This window comes from Staurois parvus, unplaced genomic scaffold (genome assembly GCF_062004578.1).
Source record: "Staurois parvus isolate SC_StPar_1 unplaced genomic scaffold, SC_StPar_1.0 ptg000517l, whole genome shotgun sequence".
Lineage (NCBI taxonomy): Eukaryota > Metazoa > Chordata > Amphibia > Anura > Ranidae > Staurois > Staurois parvus.
In genome coordinates this window covers 904,095-925,574 of record NW_028318313.1, presented here as the reverse complement: position 1 = coordinate 925,574, position 21,480 = coordinate 904,095, and the positions used below count along the sequence as shown (strand labels likewise).

General features: G+C 41.7%; 1 protein-coding gene across 3 annotated transcripts in view; it reads right to left on the bottom strand.

The window, feature by feature from the left end:
• Window positions 1-21,480, bottom strand: part of TEC (tec protein tyrosine kinase) — a 145,688-nt gene that overhangs the window by 91,659 nt on the left and 32,549 nt on the right. For 2 of the 3 annotated variants that reach the window (XM_089690117.1, XM_089690118.1), the window contains exon 1: window positions 14,752-14,881. The exons of the other annotated variant lie outside the window; for it this stretch is intronic. In XM_089690117.1, coding sequence (XP_089546243.1) covers window positions 14,752-14,786 — 35 coding nt within the window. In that variant the 5' untranslated portion in view covers window positions 14,787-14,881. Of the gene's footprint in view, window positions 1-14,751; window positions 14,882-21,480 lie in introns of those variants that run through there. 3 annotated transcript variants of the gene reach the window in all.

Below are 21,480 nucleotides of genomic sequence, written 5' to 3'. Positions count from 1 at the left end.
CAGATCCTTTTCCATCCTGGATTCCCCCACAGGTTCCCTCTAGTGAGTAATTTGGATTCATATTTGTTTAGTCCCCAAGTGCATTACTTTACATTTTTCAACAATAAACCTCATTTGTCATGTCGTTGCCCACTCCTTGATTTTATTGAGGTCTTCTTGTAGAGTTTCTATATCCTGTTGTGAATTATTGCCCTGCTTAACTTTGAATCATTAGCAAACACTGAGATTGAGCTATTTATACCAACCTCTATATCATTAATGAAGAACTGGTCCCAGCACAAAGCCTTGGGGTACCCCACTTACCACCCCAGACCATTCTGAGTACTCACTATTTATCACTGCCCTTTGGACATGTCCCTGTAACCAGTTTTCTATTCAGGTACATACCCTATGGTCTATGTCAACAGACCTCAATTTGCAAATTAAGGGTTTATGGGGAACTGTATTGAATGCTTTTGCAAAATCCAGGTATACTACAGTTGCAAGATAAACTATGTGAACCCCTTGGTATTACGTGGATTTTTGCATGAATTGGGCATAAAATGTGCTCTGAACGTCATCTAAGTCACAACAATAGAAGAACACAGTCTGCTGAACATAATACTACACAAACATTAGATGTTGCCATGGTTTAATTGCACATAACATGTAAACATTCATAGTGCAGGGAGGAAAACCTATGTGAGGCCCTAGCTTAATGACTTCTCCCAGAGCTAATTGGAGCCAGGAGTAAGCCAACCTTGACTCCAATCAGTGTGATGATATTGGATGTGTTGCTGACAGCTGTCCTGCCCTTAAAAAACACACACCTGTTTTGGGTTTACTGGTTTCAAGAAGCACTGTCTGATGTGAACCATGCCTCGCAGAAAAGAGCTCTCAGAAGACCTACGATCAAGAATTGTTGACTTGCATGAAGCTGGAAAGGGTTACAAAAGTATCTCCAAAAGCCTTGATGTTCATGTGTCCACGGTAAGACAGACTGTCTACAAATGGAGAAAGTTTAACACTGTTGCTACTCTCCCTAGGCGTGGTCGTCCTGTAAAAATGACTGCAAGAGCACAGCGCAGAATGCTGCATGAGGTAAAGAAGAATCCCAGAGTGTCAGCTAAAGACCTACAGAAATCTCTGGCACATGCTAACATTTTTGTTGACACATCTACAATAAGGAAAACATTAAACAAGAATGGAGTACATGGGAGGACACCACGGAGGAAGCCATTGCTGTCCAAAAAGAATATTGCAGCACGTTTGAAGTTCGCAAAAGAGCACCTGGATGTTCCACAGCACTACTGGCAAAATATACTGTGGACAGATGAAACCAAGATTGAGTTGTTTGGGAAGAACACACAACACTATGTGTGGAGAAAACAAGGCACAGCACACCAACATCAAAACCTCATCCCCACTGTAAAACATGGCGGAGGGAGCATCATGGTTTGGGGCTGCCTCAGGGCCTGGACGGATTGTTGTCATTGATGGGAAAATAAATTCCAGAGTTTATCAAGACATTTTGCAGGAAAATGTACGACCATCTGTCCGCCAACTGAAGCTCCGCAGAGGATGGGTGATGCAACAGGACAATGACCCAAAGCATACAAGTAATTCAACAAAACAATGGCTGCAACAGCACAGAATACACCTTCTGGAGTGGCCCAGTCAGAGTCCTGACCTCAACCCAATTGAAATGCTGTGGCATGACCTTAAGAGAGCGATTCACACCAGAAATCCCAAGAATATTGCTACACTGAAACAGTTTTGTGAAGAGGAGTGGTCCAAAATTACTCCAGATCGTTGTGCAGGTCTGATCTGCAACTACAGGAAACGTTTGGTTGAGGTTATTGCTGCCAAAGGAGGGTCAACCAGTTATTAAGTCCAAAGGTTCACATACTTTTTCCTCCCTGCACTGTGAATGTTTACATGTTATGTGCAATTAAACCATGGCAACATCTAATGTTTGTGTAGTATTATGTTCAGCAGACTGTGTTCTTCTATTGTTGTGACTTAGATGACGTTCAGAGCACATTTTATGCCAAATTCATGCAAAACTCCACGTAATCCCAAGGGGTTCACATACTTTTTCTTGCAACTGTATATCCACAGGTCTTCCTTTATCTAGATGGCAGCTCACTTCCTTGAGAATGTTAACAGATTGATCTGGCAAGAACAATATTTCATGGATCCATGCTGACTACTTCTAATGATACTGTTTTCAAAAGCAAATTCTTGGATATAGTCCCTTATCATCCCCTCCAATAGTTTGCAAACAATCAGTGTTAGACTGACTGACCAGGTATATATCTCTGCCTTTTTTTTAATATAGATACTACATTGGCTTTTCACCAATCAGCTGGTACCATTCCAATCACTAAGCTTTCCTAATTGTACTTTAACCAGTCACTGCATTGACAAAAGCACACTCAGCATAACCTGAACATATGACTGCCCTGTCACCAGCTTGCAGCAATTTGTCGTGGAATTAGGTCACAAGACACAGCAGTATGACACGCTACCAGTTATATGTTTCATCATTTTGCAGCCTGCTTTTACTCACTTGCCATTGTTGTTTAAAACATGACTATTACAATGGCTTTTGCAATCACTGGAATGTTTTTGCAATGGCTGTCATGCTGCTGACTTAGCTTCAACAAGTATAGAGACCATATGTTTGGTCTGGAACAAGTATAGTGATCAGGGATTCCAACAATTTTCTGACATTCATTTACTGCATGTACCTTCTAAGCCTGTGACTTAACCACTTGACCTCCAAAAGGGTTTGCCCTCTATTTGACCTGGGCATTATTTGCTATTCATCACTGCACTACTTCAACTGGCAGTTGCTCAGTCATGCAACTCTGTACCCAATCGAAATTTATATCATTTTTTTTTTACACAAATAGAGCGTTCTTTTGGTGGTTATTTAATCACCACTGAGTTTTTTATTTTTTGCTATTTAAAAAATAGAGAAAACTTGGAAAAAAAACTCGTTTTTCTTATTTTCTGTTATAAAATTTTGCAAACAAATAATCTTTCTTCATAAATTTCAGCCAAAATGTATTCTGCTACATTTCTTTGGTAAAAAATAACCCAAATCAGTGTATATTATTTAGTCTGTGTGAAAGTAACTATGCCATATATATTTAAAAATTGATAAATCCTAAGGTACTGACTGCCCATATCATTAATTGAGGCCCTAAAATGCCATGACAGTACAAATACCCACTAAATTACCCCTTTTTGGAAAGTAGACCAAGGTATTTAATGAGAGGCAAGTTTTTTTAAGTTCTAATCACAAAGGTACAGGGTGTCCGGAGTAGCACAGCATGTAGCTGTGGGACAATCACAGCATCACAATAAGAAGCAAGCTGTCATGAATGGAAGTCATTCATGACAGTTTGGCTTACACGTCATCATAATTGCTATGATTGGTCACAGCGATCACATGACAGCCTGGCTGCTCACAACAGCTGGGTATCGAGCACCAAGCAGTGGACATAGTAGTCACGGGATTGCGCCACAGCGCATGTGCTGTACGACGTACCATTTCTTCACATAGCCTGGAGCCTCCGGCCACCTACAGTATGTATTGTGGATGGGCGGCAAGCGGTTAAAGTAGGCAAAACTTTTTTCTTCATTTAAGGATAGCATAAGGGAGGGTTATAGCCCCTGTCAGTTTTTTTTCCATCTGTAGCTATTGGCTCTACAGACAGTTGGCAACTTCTGCTCACTGTGTGCTTGTTAAGCACCGCCTGGCGGCGTCTCTAGCAGCCCACAGCACGGGGTTCCTCAGGGCGCGGGGTCTAAGTCCCAATCTGCTTATTCACCAGGGCCCCTGATGGTGGGGATGGATTTGGAGCAGACTGAGACCAGGTCGCGACCCCTGAGTACGTCCGGCAATGGTAGAGAGCGTCGTCAGAGGTGTGCGGGGAAAGGAGCCTGACGTGAACAGGCTGGCAGACCTGGTAACAGGGACAGATCCGTGCTGGATGGATTGATAGTCTAGGTAACGTAAGACGTAGTCAGGCAGGCCAAGTCAGTAACGTGCGGGCAGCGACGTACTGGAGGAGCAGGCAGAGAATGGTCAGGGTCACAAGCCGGGTTCAGTAACTAACGGGCAGCACGGTACAGCGGATCAGGCAGAAGGATGGTCAGGCAAGCCAGGGGTTAAACAGGAGACGGTCAGCAGGGTCAGGAACAATGCAGAGGTCGGCAACAGAAGATTCACAGGATCAGATATCCGGAACACAGCAGATAAGACCAAACGGCAATTTGACATACCTCCTGTCCTGTTTAAATAGCCCGCCCTGCGCTGTCATTGGTGCCAGGTGCGTGTCCGCGAGTGCGCATGCGCGGCCGTCGTGATCGCCCATTTCCCGCTGCTCGCTGGCTAGGGTGCATCAGAGTTCTGCGCATGCGCCGCCAGGCGCATCGCGGCAGAACCACCGATTCCTGACAGTGCTTCAATATGTGCTGACCCGGCTCTGTCATTTTACGTGGCCTACCACTTTGTGGCTGAGTTGCTGTTGCTCCCAGTTGCTTCCACTTTGAATCACTTTGAATCACTCTGAAAAATGTTTGAAGATTTTGCTTTCCTTTGAATCACTTAATGAATATTTAGTTGTATAAGCACTGTTTCTGAGAACTGCTGTACATCTGTGTTGCATGGAGTCAACCAACTTCTGGCACCTGTGAACAGGTATTCCAGCCCAGGATGATTGGACTACATTCCACAGTTCTTCTTCTCTATTTCTTGGTTTTGCCTCAGAAACTGCATTTTTGATGTCACCCCACAAGTTTTCTATTGGATTAAGATCCGGGGATTGGGCTAGCCACTCCATAACGTCAATCTTGTTGGTCTGGAACCAAGATGTTGCACGTTTACTGGCGTGTTTGGGGTTGTTGTCTTGTTGGAACACCCATTTCAAGGGCATTTCCTCTTCAGCATAAGGCAGCATGACCTCTTCAAGTATTCTGATGTATTCAAACTGATCCATGATCCCTGGTATGCGATAAATAGGCCCAACACCGTAGTATGAGAAACATCCTCATATCATGATGCTTGTGCAACCATGCTTCACTGTCTTCACAGTGTACTGTGGCTTGAATTCAGTGTTTGGGGGTCGTCTGACAAACTGTCTCCGGCCACTAGACCCAAAAAGAACAATCTTACTTTCATCAGTCCACAAAATGTTGCACCATTTCTCTTTAGGCCAGTCAATGTGCTCTTTGGCAAAATAAACACTGTGAAGTTCCTACACAGGATGAACTCTAGGATAACAAAGACCAGTCAATGCTGCTCCCTCACCTTGTGCATAGTGGCTGGTCTTGTCTCCGCCCTCTCCTGTAGTTTTCTGCAGGCAGCCTGTAGTGGGTGGAGCCTGTTGGGTCCCTCCCACAGCTCCACTCTCTTCAAAGGCTATGTATAGCACATTAATGCTGTCTATGTTCTTTTTCAAGTTATTTTTTGGTTTTGCAAAGGCATTTGGTGCACACAAAGTGTATTTATATCCTTTGTGACAATTAAGGAATATATTTAAATGAATGTTTTGTGCCTGTAGTTCAACTTTAACCGCCTCCCGCCCACCATATAAGGTAGTCAGCATTACTCAGAAGGGACATGTGCACTGCTCATCAGGGCACTGATGATCAGTGTGCCCTGATGATCAGTGTAGCCCCGATGATCAGTGTAGCCCCATTAGTGCCACCTGTCCATCAATGCCTACCAGTGCACATCAATGCCACATATCAGTGCACATCTGAGCTGCCTTTCAGTGCCACCTATCAGTGCCAGTCAGTGCCGCCTATCAGTGCCCATCAGTGCCGCCTAACAGTGACAGTCAGTGCCGACTATCAGTGCCAGTCAGTGCCGCCTATCAGTGCCATATATGAGTGCTGCCTTTCAGTGCCCATCAGTGATACCTGTCACTGCTCATCAGTGCCACCTACCAGTGCCTCATCATCAGTGCCACCTACTAGTGCCCATCACTGCAGCATACCAGTGCCCATCACTGCAGCCTCATTAGCGCCTATCAGTGAAGGAGAAAAATCACTTATTTACAAAATTTTATAACAGAAACTAAGAAAAAAGTATTTTTTTCAAAATGTCAGGTATTTTTGGTTTGTTTAGCAAAAATAAAAAAAAACACAGAGATTAAATACTACCAAAAGGAAGCTCCTTCTAAAAAAAATGATAAAAATTTCATATGGGTACAGTGTTGCATGACCGCGCAATTGTCACTCTAAATGTGGCAGCACTGAAAGCTGACAATTGGTCTGGGCAGGAAGGGGGTATAAGTGCCCTGTAGGCAAGTGGTTAATGTATATGTAAACTCTCCCCTTGTAAAACAACCCATTCAGTTTAAAATAGAAATGAAAGGTAAAATATTTTTTTATAGCTATAAAAAGCATTAAAAATACCTTTTTCCCTGTTTTATAAGTGATCACATAACCCCCTAAACTCTGAAAACAGAGAGCTGGGGGAGAAGAAACAGCACTACACTGACCTTCCCAGTAAATGACTGTGCAGAGGGGGTGTGTGTGCAGAGGTCTGATCACTGGAGGACAGCACAGCTAGAGAACTGACCACCCTCTGCTCTCATGCCTAGAGTGGTCAGTGTTTAATAGGAACGCAGAGGGACTGGCAACAACACCCGATATTTCACACAAAGGAAGCAATGCAAAGAGAACAGGATACTTTCTTTCATATACACTCTCTGGCCACTTTATTAGGTACACCTGTTCAATTGCATGGTAACACAAATTGCTAATCAGTCAATCACATGGCAGCAACTCAATGCATTTAGGCATCTAGATGTGGTGAAGTTCAAACTGAACATCAGAATGGTGAAGAAAGAGGGTTAAAGTAAATTTGAATATGAAATGGTTGTTGATGCCAGACAGGCTGGTCTGAGTATTTCAAGAACTGCTGATTTTCACACATACCCATCTCTAGGGATTACAGAGAACGGTCCGAAAAAGAGAAAATGTCCAAGGATTGGCAGTTGTGTGTATGAAAATGCCGTGTTGATGTCAGGAGAATGGGCAGACTGGTTGCTGCGACATTCAGATGGTAGGGTCAGAATTTGACATAAACAACATGAAAGCATGGATCCATCCTGCCTTGTATCAATGGTTCAGGCTGGTGGTGATGGTGTGGGGGATATCTTCTTGGCACTAGCAAGGTGTACCTAATAAAGTGGATGGTGAGTGTAAGCACATGGTACAGTAGGCACATATCAGGGATATGAAATGCTGGGCTTATATACTCTTTACGTTTCATCAACTCTCAATATTTAATTGATCTTCAAAAAACTGTGTATTTGCCTTTTGTAAGTGTTGCCAGTAAATCCCAAGGTCACTGCTATAAATTCTATAGGGATCCATGGTACACAATGTGCTATAAAAATGAACAATTTGTATTGTTACACCAAACGTCAGCATTTTTCCGGGCACAAGAACTGAGGATTTTAACAAAAGCATGTCCCTCCAGGACAATAACAGCAGTCTATGTAAACTGATGTTGGTCCTGATTGTTTTAAAATAATTTAAGGATGAATTGGCACCCTGAAACAAGACTGTAAACGCTGATAAAAGCAATGAGAGGATTTCCTGTTCTCATGTTGTTTGAGATAAGCAAGAAAAATGAACTTGCTCCACATTCAATGTGAAATTCAGCTTAGCAATACCATATTCACAGAACCTTGCTTTAAACTAGTAGAAAATGAATTTTTTTTCTTTAAGTAAATCCATTCCATGCAATAAGGTGAAAAATGCCCCAGCCCCCTCCTTCCCTGTCCCCAAACACTTACCTAGGACCCTGGTCACAGCTGCTAACTCTGGGTAGAGGAATCCGCCGGGGGTCTGTGCAGGTGGAGAGCCTGACGTGAAGAGGCAGAAGGTGGAAGTAGGGATGGCTGGATCCGTGCCAGATAGATGGATGAGCGTGGTCAAACAGGCCAGGTCGGTAACAGAGGGGTCAGTGTAGTACAAAGCAGCAGGCAGAAGAATAGTCAGGTCACTCGCCGGGGTCGGTACCAGTAGTTCAGATCAGGTAGGGGTATCCAAAAGAGAGGTCAAACTAGCCAGGGGTCAGAGCAGGATAAGTCAGCAGAGGTCAGGTCCAGGCAGGTCAGCAATGAATCTCAACTAGATTGTAAGCTCGAAAGAGCAGGGCCCTCGATCCCCTCATGTTTTGCATTGTATTGGTATTGTTCTGTCACATATTCTGTCCCCCTTTGTAATGTACAGCGCTGAGCGAACCATTGGCGCTTTATAAATACTGGATAATAATAATAATAATAACTACAGGAACACAGGAATAAGACCATTATGAGTGTAAGTGCAGACAGCAATGAGTGTAAGTGCAGGTTTAAATAGTGCGCCCTGCCCTGCCATTGGTGCCAGGTGAGCAGCTGCAATCGCGAGTGTGCATGCGCGGCCGCCGCCGTCCAGGTCCTAGTGTCCGCCGGCTAGAATGGATCAGCGCTCTGCGCATGCGCGGAGCCATTCGTTGCCGCGATCCCTGACAGGGTCATTATGAAGCAATAATAAACATAATATGCAAGGGTGATCTAATATGAAGGTATAACTACTTCAGCCTCTTATATCTCTCAAAATAAGAGACCCAGTTTCAAGACTAATTATTTTAAAAAAAATTTTCACAAAATTATATGTAAATATTAAGTATTTTATGCATATTATTTACCTGTAAGTCTACCTTGTGTGGCCATCCAAAAGCCCTGAGACTGCTGCTGGGCACCACCATCTTGGCTGTGATATCAGCAGCTCCAGCAGACTCAGAGCTGTCACTATATACCGTATAGTATTCTCCTTCACCTTCACAGTTACATAAAACATTGTGTAGGGAGGTTGAGGGTAAAGTTGGCCATAGATCGAAAATTCAGCCGGTTCAGCAGGGAGTGGACCAACCAAATTTCAATCAGAGTGTGGCTGTCCCTGCTTGACAAAAGTCTATCATTTGAACTTCTGTCCAAGGGGTCTGTTGGAAAATTTAGCTTGATCAGCAGTTGCAGCCTCTGATCAGTGTATTCTGACTACGGCAAGTCTCCCTGTCAGAATACAATGTCCCGGCAGATGGGATTTCTCCAATTTTTTTCTTCAGCCACCAGGCTGAATTAATATCAATTTATAGCCACCTTAAAGGAGAAGTGTGGGGTACTTACAAAAAAACAAATATCCATACTTGCGATGCTGCAACTGTCCCCCACCAGCTCTAAGACCAAGAGATCATATGACCAAGGATTGTTCAGTTGTCAGTCTTCTCGGAGTGGAGATCGGTGACTATCAGACGGGTTCTGCCCCTCCAGTGCTTATTGGAGCGCTGGGCTGTGAACACGGCGGGTGTAGCTGACTTTGACTCTCAGCCACACACACACAGAGATGGAGCCCGCTGTCAATCAGGCAACTGGGCGAATCCAAACAATATAGTCAGATCCTTCCAGAGCCTGGTGCAGCTCTGTGACATCAGCTGACAGTGAGCTTCAGTCCACAGTTGGCTGATTCTAGGTCACAGGAGTGCAAAAGTGCACTCCTGTGACCCAGAAGAGAAGTATGAACAAAAAAGCTTTAGCTATACTTGTCTTTTATGGGTGGAGGAACATGGTTAGCACGGATAGTAATTAGACGATCCCAGAGGAGGAAAAGATTATGACATGCAAACAGAGAGAAGGTGTGACATTACAAGTAAGAAATAATGATGTAAAGGAGAAGCTGCAAAAAGCATTTAAAACACTTGAATTTTCTGCGCTTTTACCAGCAGTTGGTGACGCCCCCTCTGCAAGTTGGTGACATGGCCTCCTTATGTGGTCTTAAGTTTTTTTGCATAATTCTCCATAATCTAAAACATGCTAAAAGTCCAGTAAGGATAGTTCAGCAGGTTTGGAGCAAGACTCAATAACACAGAAAATATAGGCCCACATCAAACAATTTTAGATCATGACTGGACCCTTCCACACGTATCAGTAAGTACATAATAAGTGGGACCATGTTTAAAAATCTTAACAAGAAATCTTCTATGATGGCCCTCAGATGTTTGTTAGTAAAAATGAATTTACCAATAAAATTCTTACACTGTGTAAGCAATATAAACAATATATATCATTGGCAGAAGAGTGGCTTAGTGGTTAGCACTTCTGCCTGGCAGCAGGAGGGTTGTTGGTTCAAGTCCCAGCACTATCTGCCTAGAGTTTTCATGTTCTCCCTGTGCCTGTATGGGATCTTCCGAGGAACTCTGGTTTAATCCCACACACCAAAGACATGCTGGCAGGTTAACTGGATTCTGTCTAAATTGGCCCTAGTATATGAGTTAGGGACCTTAGGTTGTAAGCTCCTTGAGGGCAGGGACTGATGTGAATGTATGTGTAAATTGACAAATCCAACGCTCTCCCTGCTGATTCAGATCTATATCTCTGTAGTCAATAATGATCACTGAAGAGGGAACATGTTGAAACTCTGCAGAGAGACCACGGCTTCCACAAAGTAAACAGTCCTTCTTTGCATCATGCTGGCAGGGGAAGGGCTTTTCTGGTCAAGATGTTGCTGTTTTTAACCACTTGCCTATGAAAATTGATGTAAACTGATGTCTCTGCAAGTGAAATCTGCACATCAGTTTCCATCAGTTTTTCTGCATGTATGGTGTGAATGAGGCCTAAGACTTTTTTCAGTACACATAAGAAAAATGTATTTAGTTGATTTAAACTGAAATTTCAGTTAGACTTTAAAACAGAACTCCAGCCAAAGCCTGTTTTGTGGGGAATTGTTAGAACCTCTCTCCAGATTTATTTCTACTCACTTAGTGTATCTACAACACAGGAAGCAAGACAAAATCATTCAGGGGGACACACCTTCTAACCCTTCCCAGGTTAAAAAAAATTTGTTTGCATGCCACTTCAGAGTCACAGTGCATTAAAAACTGTCTTTTCAGATTTTCAGGTTGGTGGGACAACAGACAACATACTACTTTTTCTCAGAGCTTCTAAAAGCAAGACATCCACAAAAAAGCTAGGTATGTCAAAGCTGCTTTCCAGTCCCTCTGATAGATATCTCTAAGGGCTCATATACACTGCAACTGCTAAACTGACGTTCAGGAGCTGTTGAGTGATTATTTCAGCAGCCCCTGAACTCTCCTTTATGTTTTCCTATGTGTCCATGTACACATCGTCGTTTACAGTAGTTTACAAGCAGTTGAGTTTACAGTCGTTTTCCTGAACGCAACAAAATCACGTTGAGGAGTAGATTTTACCGGCATTTCAAACGTCAAACGCTTGTAAATGCGATGAAATGCTTGTAAACATGGTTAAACATGTTTATGTGCATTTGCGTTTAGACGCATTTTTTGCTCCATATCCAGGGCACAATTCACCAAGCTGTATTTTACCGCATAACATTTTTAAAAAAACCCATTTGAATCCACTAAAAAGGCTACTAAAATACTGCATGAGTTATTTTATCAAGTCATGCAGAAGTTTAGTAGTGAAAAGCATGCATCATTTTTCATCTGTCAGCGGGGTTCCCACTGATAGCTGCATGTAAAAAAAAGAATTGGCAGTAATTAAAAAATAATTGAAAAACGGCGTGGGGTCCCCCTCTCCCATCCATACCAAGCCCTTGGGGTCTGGTATGGATTTTGAGGGGAAGCCCCACCCCAAAATGTAAACAAAATGGTGTGGGGGTCCTTGTAGCAATCATGCACACAGAAATGGACGCAATCATCCATTTTGCTCCAAACCCCTCCATATTGTATCTCTCACTCCTAAATCAGTTTTCCTCATCCCCCTCCCTCTCTGTTGAGTGACATGTGGTCTGTTTGATGACAGAGATCACAGACAGCAAACTCATTGGGAGGGCGTCATGGCTATAAACCTCACTAGCTGGTGCCCCTCTGTCTAGGAAACTCTTGCTGGCGAAGGGCTCGTCAAGCCATAAACCGAGCCCTCACTGAGCTTCAAAAGACATTCCAGGGGGTCGTAAAAACAGACTTACATTTAAAAACTCAATTATCCATATAATTTTATATCTTCGAAATAGGACATAATTACATAAACATGGAGCTCATATTCGGACGGCTCACTTTAAGACCAGTCTCCTGGTATATTACACCCCCTATCTGACATATACAGGAGAGCAGAAAATTATATCTCCTGAACCATTCAAGCGGATATTTCATATTTCATATCTAACCGTTCAGCAGATGCATCTGCATATTAATCTACTAGTGGCAAGGCTGTTAAATACACCGAAAATAAGTTATGAACCATAATATAAGCTATGAGAGTTTTTGGTCATAGCTTGGGTCTCCACCTACAACTCCCTCCCCAAATGAGGCGATTGGGTTACTGCTCCAGGGAGACACCCTGTGAAGTTGCTAGAAAAAGCTAACCTGAGTTGTGTAGAAGTTGAAGAATTTCCCTTTTTTACATCGGAACTAACAGTGGGAGATAAAAGCATCCTTTTGGCTCTGAAACCTGGAAGCTGCTTAAACCAAGGCTGGCTGGCAAGTACTTTATCTATCTAAATTCCTTTCTGTTATCTCTATGCTGTGCTATTGCTTTCTGTATATTTATATATATATTGGCTACATCTTTTTCTGTAAATATTTTTATTGTACCCTTTTGACCTTTTAGTAATAAATCTTATTTTCTGAAAGTGTTGAACTGTTTCTAAAGCTCTTTAACGCAACTAAGAATCCCTGCCTCTGAAAAGCGCTACTGTGTGTGTGTTTTAAACTTCGGTATATCGCTGCCTGCGGTGACAGTGGTATGCTGACGATTATTCAAACATCATAGTGTTATTGCTGATATTGCAGAGTTTCCTCTTTCTCTGTACAAAAAGGAGGTGGTGGTAGTGTAAAGGGTTAATTGTGTAATTAACCTGACCCAGTAACAATCGCTCCCAGGATGCCAGTACACAGATTGTGGTTCATTAGCTGGAAAATCTTTGTGCAGGGTGCGGCTGGGCGTGGCGTTACGCACGTGACAGCGTGGTTTTAGATTGGCTAGTCCTTCGGTCACACGTTTGGTGAGAAGGGCTGGGGTCTGACGCCGTAATCATCACAGTCCCCACCAAAATCCATACCAGACTCTTATCCGAGCATGCAGCCCGGTAGGTGAGGAAAAGGGGGGGGGGCGAGCAAGTGCCTCCCCCCTTCCTGAACCATACCAGACCAGATGCCCTCAACAAGGAGGGGGTGCTTTGGGGTAGGGGGACATTGTTTCATTTTCCTTCTTTTAATAAAGGACTTGTCAAAGAATGTCTCCTGTCTTTTTTCACACTATAGCTTGTTTTTTGTGAATGGGTAGCGGTACCATGCACCCCATACTCATTCATGGGGGGGCTGGGATCTGAAGGCCCCCTTGCTAAAGGGGGCTTACAGATTCCGATAAGCCCCCCACCCTCAGACCCCCATAACCACAGCTCAGGGTTGTGGGGAAGAGGCCCTTGTCCCCATGGGGATAAGGTGCTTTGGGGGGAGCCCACCTACCCCAAAGCACCCCCCCATGTTGATGGTATGTGACCTGGTATGGTTCACGAGCGCCCTCCCCCCCCCCTTTCCTGACCTGAAGGGCTGCATACTCGGATAAGGGTCTGGTATGGATTTTTTTTTTATTTTGACGTGGGGCTTCTTCTCAATATCCATACCAGACCCGAAGGGCTGGTATGGATGGAGGGGGGGACCCCACGCCGTTTTTTATTATTTTTTAATTGCTGGCAATTCTTTTTTTTACAGTCAGCTGTCAGTGGGGAATCCCGCTGACAGCTGAAACATCAACACATGTTTTTCACTACTAAAATACAGCATGACTTAACAAAAGAACTCATGCTGTATTTAGTAGCCTTTTTTAATGAATTTACTATTTTTCAGTGCATTCTGGGCATTTGGGAGGGTCTCTCGAGGTTATCTTTTAGAAACGCTTATAAACGCAAACGTGCATAAACGCGATAGGTAAACGCAGCTAAATTGACGTTTTTAACCTATGTTTTTTAGCAGTCAGTTTCCAGCAGTCAGAAGAGTTTTTCAAACGCCCCGTGTACATGAGCCCTAAGATTTCTATTAGTTTGTACTGAATAAAATATCACCGGAAAGCTGATATGACACAGAGCACACACAACAGTGTGTGGAATTTACTAAAGAAGAACCCTTTATGCTTCCTGTGCCCACTTTGAATAGTTTGTCAGATTCAGAATAAATCCTTACTGATCCTCCAGATCCCTACTGCGAATTGAAATGAATACTGGCTGCTGGAAAATGTAAACCGCATAAGATTGGCTTATTAGACATCATTCATTAGTAAGTGTATGTATTTGTACATTTGCTGCACTGACATCATTATAAATACCTGAATATAAATGTAATAAATAAAATGTAAATAATAATAAACTAATAATAAAAAAATAAAATGTAATAAAATAAATTATTATAAATACATTTGTATAAGGTTCAAGCTTCAAAACCTCCATTATGTATTTAGTTGCTGCAAACAGACCATGATGACAATTACAATAATGATTTCCCCATGTTTTATAGAAAATGAGCAATGTCCCCAGATCTGTACTGGAGAAAACGTGGATCTCCGCGTGAATTTCAGGTGATCTGATACCAGGTAAAGAAGAAAACAAAGACCCGCAGTGTTAATCTATAAAATGGTCTAATACAGTTCCATATAAAGCTAGAATATGTATCCAGTAAAACCTGCCCCTGCCGTTCTCTCCACATATATGAATCATAACTTTTCTAACCTGTTTAAGACGCTCATTTTCACTGGGATGAACATTCGGATGTCAAATAAACAGGAAAACGTTGGCGTTCTTGATCCTTGCACGTTTAACGAGATGAAGGAAGTGTGTAAAGACCCCACAGACAGCTTTGTTAGTGCGCACGTGAACTGCAGTAACTGGAAAATCAGGTTGAGGTGGAATTGTCTCGTATGAATTTTTGTACATGGGGCTGAGTTTACTTAAAGCAAAATAGTAATGCTATAGTCTTCTTCCTCAATGCAAAGTATGGGAAAAGGTCAAGAACACTGCATGCCACCATCTTAAAGCTGAAAGTCGGTAGAAACATTTTTGGGGGACTCCGGCATAACTGAGAGATGGATTATCACAGTAACCATAAAAACGTAAAAAATTGCACATTTGCTCATATTCTGTTTATTATTATTATTATTATACAGGATTTATATAGCGCCAACAGTTTGCTCAGTGCTTTAAAAATGCAGTAGGTTCCAAAAAAATACCAGTGAGGGCTGAATCACACTTCTCCACACGTTACCAAAATGCTTATGAATGCATGTCACCTGCATTTGCTAATTCATTTTCAAAGCCACCCAATGCACAGCTCTGACTCATATGTGTGCAGTGCACCAAAATGTACAATAAGTCCTGTGGGCGATGTAAAAAAAAAATGCTCCATTGATTTTAATTTTGTCTGTTCTGGTGTGCTGGCAATCTTTTTAAAATGAACGGACTGTCCTGAAGAGACTCTGTCACTATTTAAAAAAAGCTGCAGGCAAAAGCACAGAAATAAATAAATACTTTAATTACTTACTTGCGGTGTTTATCCTTTTCAAAAAGTGATTTTGTATTCATTTGCAATGTGCCTTTAAACGTGCTAGAAAATTTGACTACTCCTGGATAGTCAATTCCCTAACACGGGCCCTTCAATCCTTGCACATCATAGCCCTCTCCTCTTCTGGCAGTCTCTAAATATTGTCTGTGCTGGTCCAGCTCCTCTCCCCCCCCTTTGCCTACCTACATAAGCTTTAAAGCGGAGTTCCACTCACTCTGTAAAAAAATAAAAGTCAGCAGCTAAAAAACTGTAGCTGATGACTTTTAAAAAACATCCACTCACCTGTCCCACGTTGCCCCCGCCGCAGCCCGTTTCACCAGCCGTCCTGTATTCCAGGCACCGTCACCTTCAGTGTGGGCACCCGGCTGTGTCAGCTTGCGGCTTCACAGCCGGGTACCCACTGCACATGTGCGAGTAGCGCTGCGCTTCTTGAATGGCCCCATCGTCTTCTGGGACCTGTCACATGTCCCACAAGACTTCGGAGAGGGAAGGTAGGAGGACTAGGCGATCGCAGCAGAAGTGGGAGCGGTTACCTGTTAAATTCGGGTACCCCTCCCCCCACTGCCCAAAGGTGCCAATCCTTAATGGGGAGCGGGGGACCAATCTTTAAACTTTTGGGTGGAACTCCGCTTTAAGTAGCTACTAGAGGAGGAACACTGCTGACATCACATCCAAGGTGGTGGCACCCAGAAGTAGCTGTCTCAGGGTTTTTGGATGTCTACACAGACAAATAACACATCTGGTTAAATGTAAATATGTTAGAACAGACAGTGCACAGTTCACATGTGCTTTTCTGCTTCACTTCAACAAGGAAACAGGAAATTGTATTATTCAGAGAAAAGACATAGAGCAGCCTTTCTTAAACTTTTCAACAAAGAGGAACCCTTGAAATAATGTTCTGGTCTCAGGAAACATTCTGCAATGTGCCACATAAACTTTATGTTCTGCAATAATAGATTATTTAATCACTTGAGCTCCAGAAAGTATTACCCTCTTCATGACCAGGGCATTTTTATGCTATTCAGCACTGCGCTAATTTAACTGGCAATTGTGCGGTCATGCAACACTGTACAGAAGTGAAATTTATATTATTTTTCCACACAAATAGAGCTTTCTTTTTGTGGTATTTGATCACCACTGGGTTTTTATTTTTTGCGATATAAATGAAAAAAGACTGAAAATTTTGAGGAAAAAAAAAGATATTTTCTACTTTCTGTTATAACACATATCTAATTTAAAAAAATCAAAAAGTCAAGTTTATTTATACATTTAGACCAAAATGTATTCTGCTACATGTCTTTGGTAAACAAAATCTCAATAAGTGTATATTAATTGGTTTGTGCAAAACCTATACCGTTTACAAACTATGGTATATACTGTGTACTGGAATTTCTCAGCTATGACACTATACTAGTAATGGCGGTGTTCAGAGACTTATAGTGGGACTGGCTGGCTGGGAGGTACACTAACTGACATCAATAGTAACATTAATACAGTGATCAGTGGTAATACTTTACACTGACACTCTACTAATGACACTAGCTTGAAAGGGGTTAACATCTAGGGGCAATCAAAGGGTTAACTGTGTACCTAACAATGCATAATGTGTATAATACGCTTTTACTTTACTATATGGATGCTTAGCAGGGAGAATAAACAGCCAGATTGCTGCTCCTTGTACACAGAGTTCTGTGTTTTGTAAGCACTAGGGTGCCTAGGCGATCGCAGCAGAAGTTGGAGCGTGTACCTGTCAATTTCGGGTACCCGCAGCCCCTGCTTCCCAAAGGTGCCAATCCTTAATGGGGTGCAAGGGACCAATCTTTAATGCAGAAATTCCCCTTTTTGGTGGAACTGTGCTTTAAAATATAACTAAAGGCAAAATGTTTTTTTAGTTTTTTTAGTTTTGGATAGAGTGGAGAGGGATTAACATCTGTTAGCTTTATATTTTGGTCTGTGCCCCTGTTAGGGAGTTTCACCCTCTCTATTTGTCTTGTTTACCATTATCATTGACAGTGAAAGTAAAAGAAAACCACAAATTTTGGGTTGTTCCCAGAAAAGTAATAGAGGGGAAATCTTCCAATGGGGACACTAGTTCTGGTGACCTGGGGGTCCCCAAGAAATGTCCTTAATTTTTAGGGATTTCCTCTCACTGCCTGTTTGGCTATGGCACAGGAAGTAAAGGGAAATCTCTGAAATGGGACACAGATAGTGAAAAAATATCTGACAGGTGTTATAACCCTCCCTTACTCTATTGAAAATTTTAAAAAAATTTTGCTTATAGTTCTACTTTAAGTCTTAGAAACCTAAAATCCCATTTTACATACTTATTCCAGGTGTATAAAACCTTGACAACTGTTCTAGCCCTTTTCAACGTCATATTTTGGTTGCACGTAATTTTTCATGGGTATGATTAACTTCATGGAGATCCCAAGTGATGTAGGGAGCAAGGAGCGATATCCTAATTGTCATCAAGCACAAATGATTATTACCATGTTTTTTCATGTTCACCATTTTGGCATTCATAGCCATTACACCTCACAATTAATAGATAATAGGAAAGAAGATCAATATGTGACACTTCAAAAAAAGAAAACATAAGGTAGTGACTAGGAGTGCAGAAAGTGAGCGCACATTTATTGAGGAACTGGGGTGTACGTGGGATGGCGTTAGGACACACCACAGGGAGACAGTCCACGGAGTACCAATGTGCACAACATGGATGAACAGTTCATGGGCAGTTAAAAGACCAACGAGGGGAGATGATCCTCTGGGCAATAACGAGCACAGTAAAGGTTAGGTGTCCATGGAGAGGAAATATGGCATAGCAAAAGGGCAACAGTCCAAAGGGCAACAATAAAGCACGGCAAGGGAACAGGATCCTCAGAGCGGTAATATGACACAACATGGAGAGGGACAGGAGGGTTCAGGGACTCATCAGATTTTGATTGCTTAGTGTGTGAACAGTCAGATATGACCAGGATCAGTGAATGAATTAACAATGTCAATGTTCTGCAGAAATGTACTGAATATACTGTTTTGTTCTTTTTTCCAGGGCATGAACTTGAAGCACATTCAAGGCAGGTTATACAATACAACTACTGTATCTTAGGGCAAAGGAGTCAAATACATGACTCATTGTCATCGCAATAGGTAATATGTGAACAATTCTGTGATAGAAAGAAGGAATGAGGAAAACAAAAGTAAATCCCTACAAATCAGCCGTGTCCTACTGGAGATGTTTGGACTTTTACTGCTTTCTTATGGCCTTCAGCCAGCTAAACATAAACACACAAAAAAGTACCCAAGCTTTTCTGTGGATTGTTAGGGTTCTTTCACACGGGGCGGACTCTGGCTGCAATCCGCTTGCTCAGCAGGGGATCTGTCTGCTGATCCCCACTGAGCAGGCGGATGACAGGTCCACGTCTGCTGACACGGACCCAGCTTGCTCTCCTCTATGGGCAGTCAGACATAGATGGACCGCCTGTCCGTTTACACCCAGCTGTCATCCAATCCGATAAACCGAAGGGGAATGGATCACCTTCTGTCTGTTTTTAGCAGATTCGATGGGATGTAACTGGGTGTAAATGGACATATGTCAGTTTACACCTGCCACTCCATAGAGGAGAATGGAGGTTCCGATCGAGTCCACATGAAAAATGGACAGGCTGACCAGATCAGAATGTTCGTGTGAAAGGGGCCTAATTGTTTTCTAGCTTCTTGAAACTATTTTTTGGTTGACTGGTAAAGCTGCAAGTGATATAATTAACAAACAATTTGATGACTTTAAAACCATGTCCCTTCCTGAATTCCTAACATTTTACTTCAGGCAGATTAAAGAATTGGATTAATACAGTTCTGTGTTTGTCAGTTCAGTCTGAGGGAGGCGGAGCAGCAGCTGTAGTTGTGCTACAGTGCAATGAACATGCTGATAGAAGAAGAGAGCAGAGTGACAGAGAGCTGACCACTTCTCCCTTATAAGTTCAGAAAAAAGGGATAGAAGAAGATTAGCCTTACTGAACACAGCAAGCTCAGCTCCCCTCCCCTGCCACACAGGGCTGGGTGAGTAGCAGAGCTGTGCAACTCTCAGAACTGGATCGACTGAATGTATTAAAGTATTTTTGCATATGAGACCTTCATGGGAAGTAATGTCAACTTATCACATAATATTCCTACTCAGTTCTGCTTTTTTCACTTGCATTGGAAAGGCTGCTAAAAACAATGTACAGGTGAAACTCGAAAAATTAGAATATTGTGCAAAAGTTCATTTATTTCAGTAATGCAGCTTAAAAGGTGAAACTAATATATGAGATAGACTCATTACATGCAAAGCAAGATAGTTCAAGCCGTGATTTGTCATAATTGTGATGATTATGGCTTACAGCTCATGAAAACCCCAAATCCACAATCTCAGAAAATTAGAATATTACATGCAATCAATAAAACAAGGATTGTACATAGAACAATATCGGACCTCTGAAAAGTATAAGCATGCATATGTTCTCTGTGACAGTTAATGAGTTTGCCAGATCCAAACTCCATAGGCTGACAAGGAAACTGCTATTGCGCCATAATCCTTTTAAAACAATAGTACTTCTTGTAAGGTGTTGACTGTGTAATGGATGAAAAGCAAAACATTACTGAACTCATCTGACCTGTTGTACTCTATTTTTTGTAGAGTGTCTTTAGTAGGTTTTATAAAAAGAGTGGAAATTGAAGCGTCAGACCACTGCTAAGGGGTTCAGATACAACTTTATTCCATTAAAGTTAGGGGTACAATTCCAAATGTATCCAACACGTTATGGGCCTCTAGGTGCCTTCATTGGGGCTAAAAAGAACATAAGATTTTCATATCAATATACCCTCCATGAGGTGATAATTAAAACCAAACAGTCAATAGTAATAAGAGTGTCCAAATAATTGCACAAAAAAGGAGAACATGAGTGCCGAACAAACATGAGAGTATCGGTGCTGAGAAAATAATAATGATAATATTAATAACAATAATAATAGTAATAGCTATTATTAAAATTATACATTGTGTGTGATATGTTAACCTAATAAGAATGTGGAAAAATAAAAAAAATTAAAATTGGGTAAAAACTCTCTAAACCGGTGTGTGTATAAATTGGACTATATGTTATACAATCTGATTGTACAAAACAATTAAGAATAAATAAATTAATTAATTACATAATTAAAAGAGATATATATATATGCAAATTAATAGTATATTATTATTTTTATTATTGTTACTATTAATATGAATAATAATAATCTAAAAATAACAGTATTAACTAGAAAAGCTACAATTTCTGGGGAAATTGTGTGAAGTGTTCTTGCCTCCACCAGTAGTCTACAAGTGGAGTGGGCGGAGTAACTGGGTGGAGTGACTTGAGTAACTGTTGTGTGGTTGGAGTGGCTGATGTAACTGTGAAAATGTTGGACTGGGCAGAGTAACTTTATGGACTGGGCAGAGTAACTGTGTGGAGTGTTTGGAGTGAGTAAAGATAGTAAACATTACACTAACCAATTGATTGATGAAATTTAAAAAGTGCACATGGCAAGCTTGATAGAGTGAGAAATGCATTTCAACTTTTAATTATTTATATAGCACATTTAATTGCAATGTTGTTGCCCAAAGTGCTTCACAGTTACATTAAAACATACATTTATAAAAACATTAGCAGCATTATCACCTCAAATACTCTCTACTGTAGAAAACTTATTTCCAAACCTTTAACCAGAAGCTGGCCAAACTCTCACGAATTCAAAATTAGATTTCAAATAGGGCAGAGAAGAGCGGTTAAAAACAAACTGCTCCAAATTGCTCACTTCACTGGCATCTTCAAATGGTCGTAGTTTTAAAAACTATAAATCCTACAGCAAAGAGATTTATATTG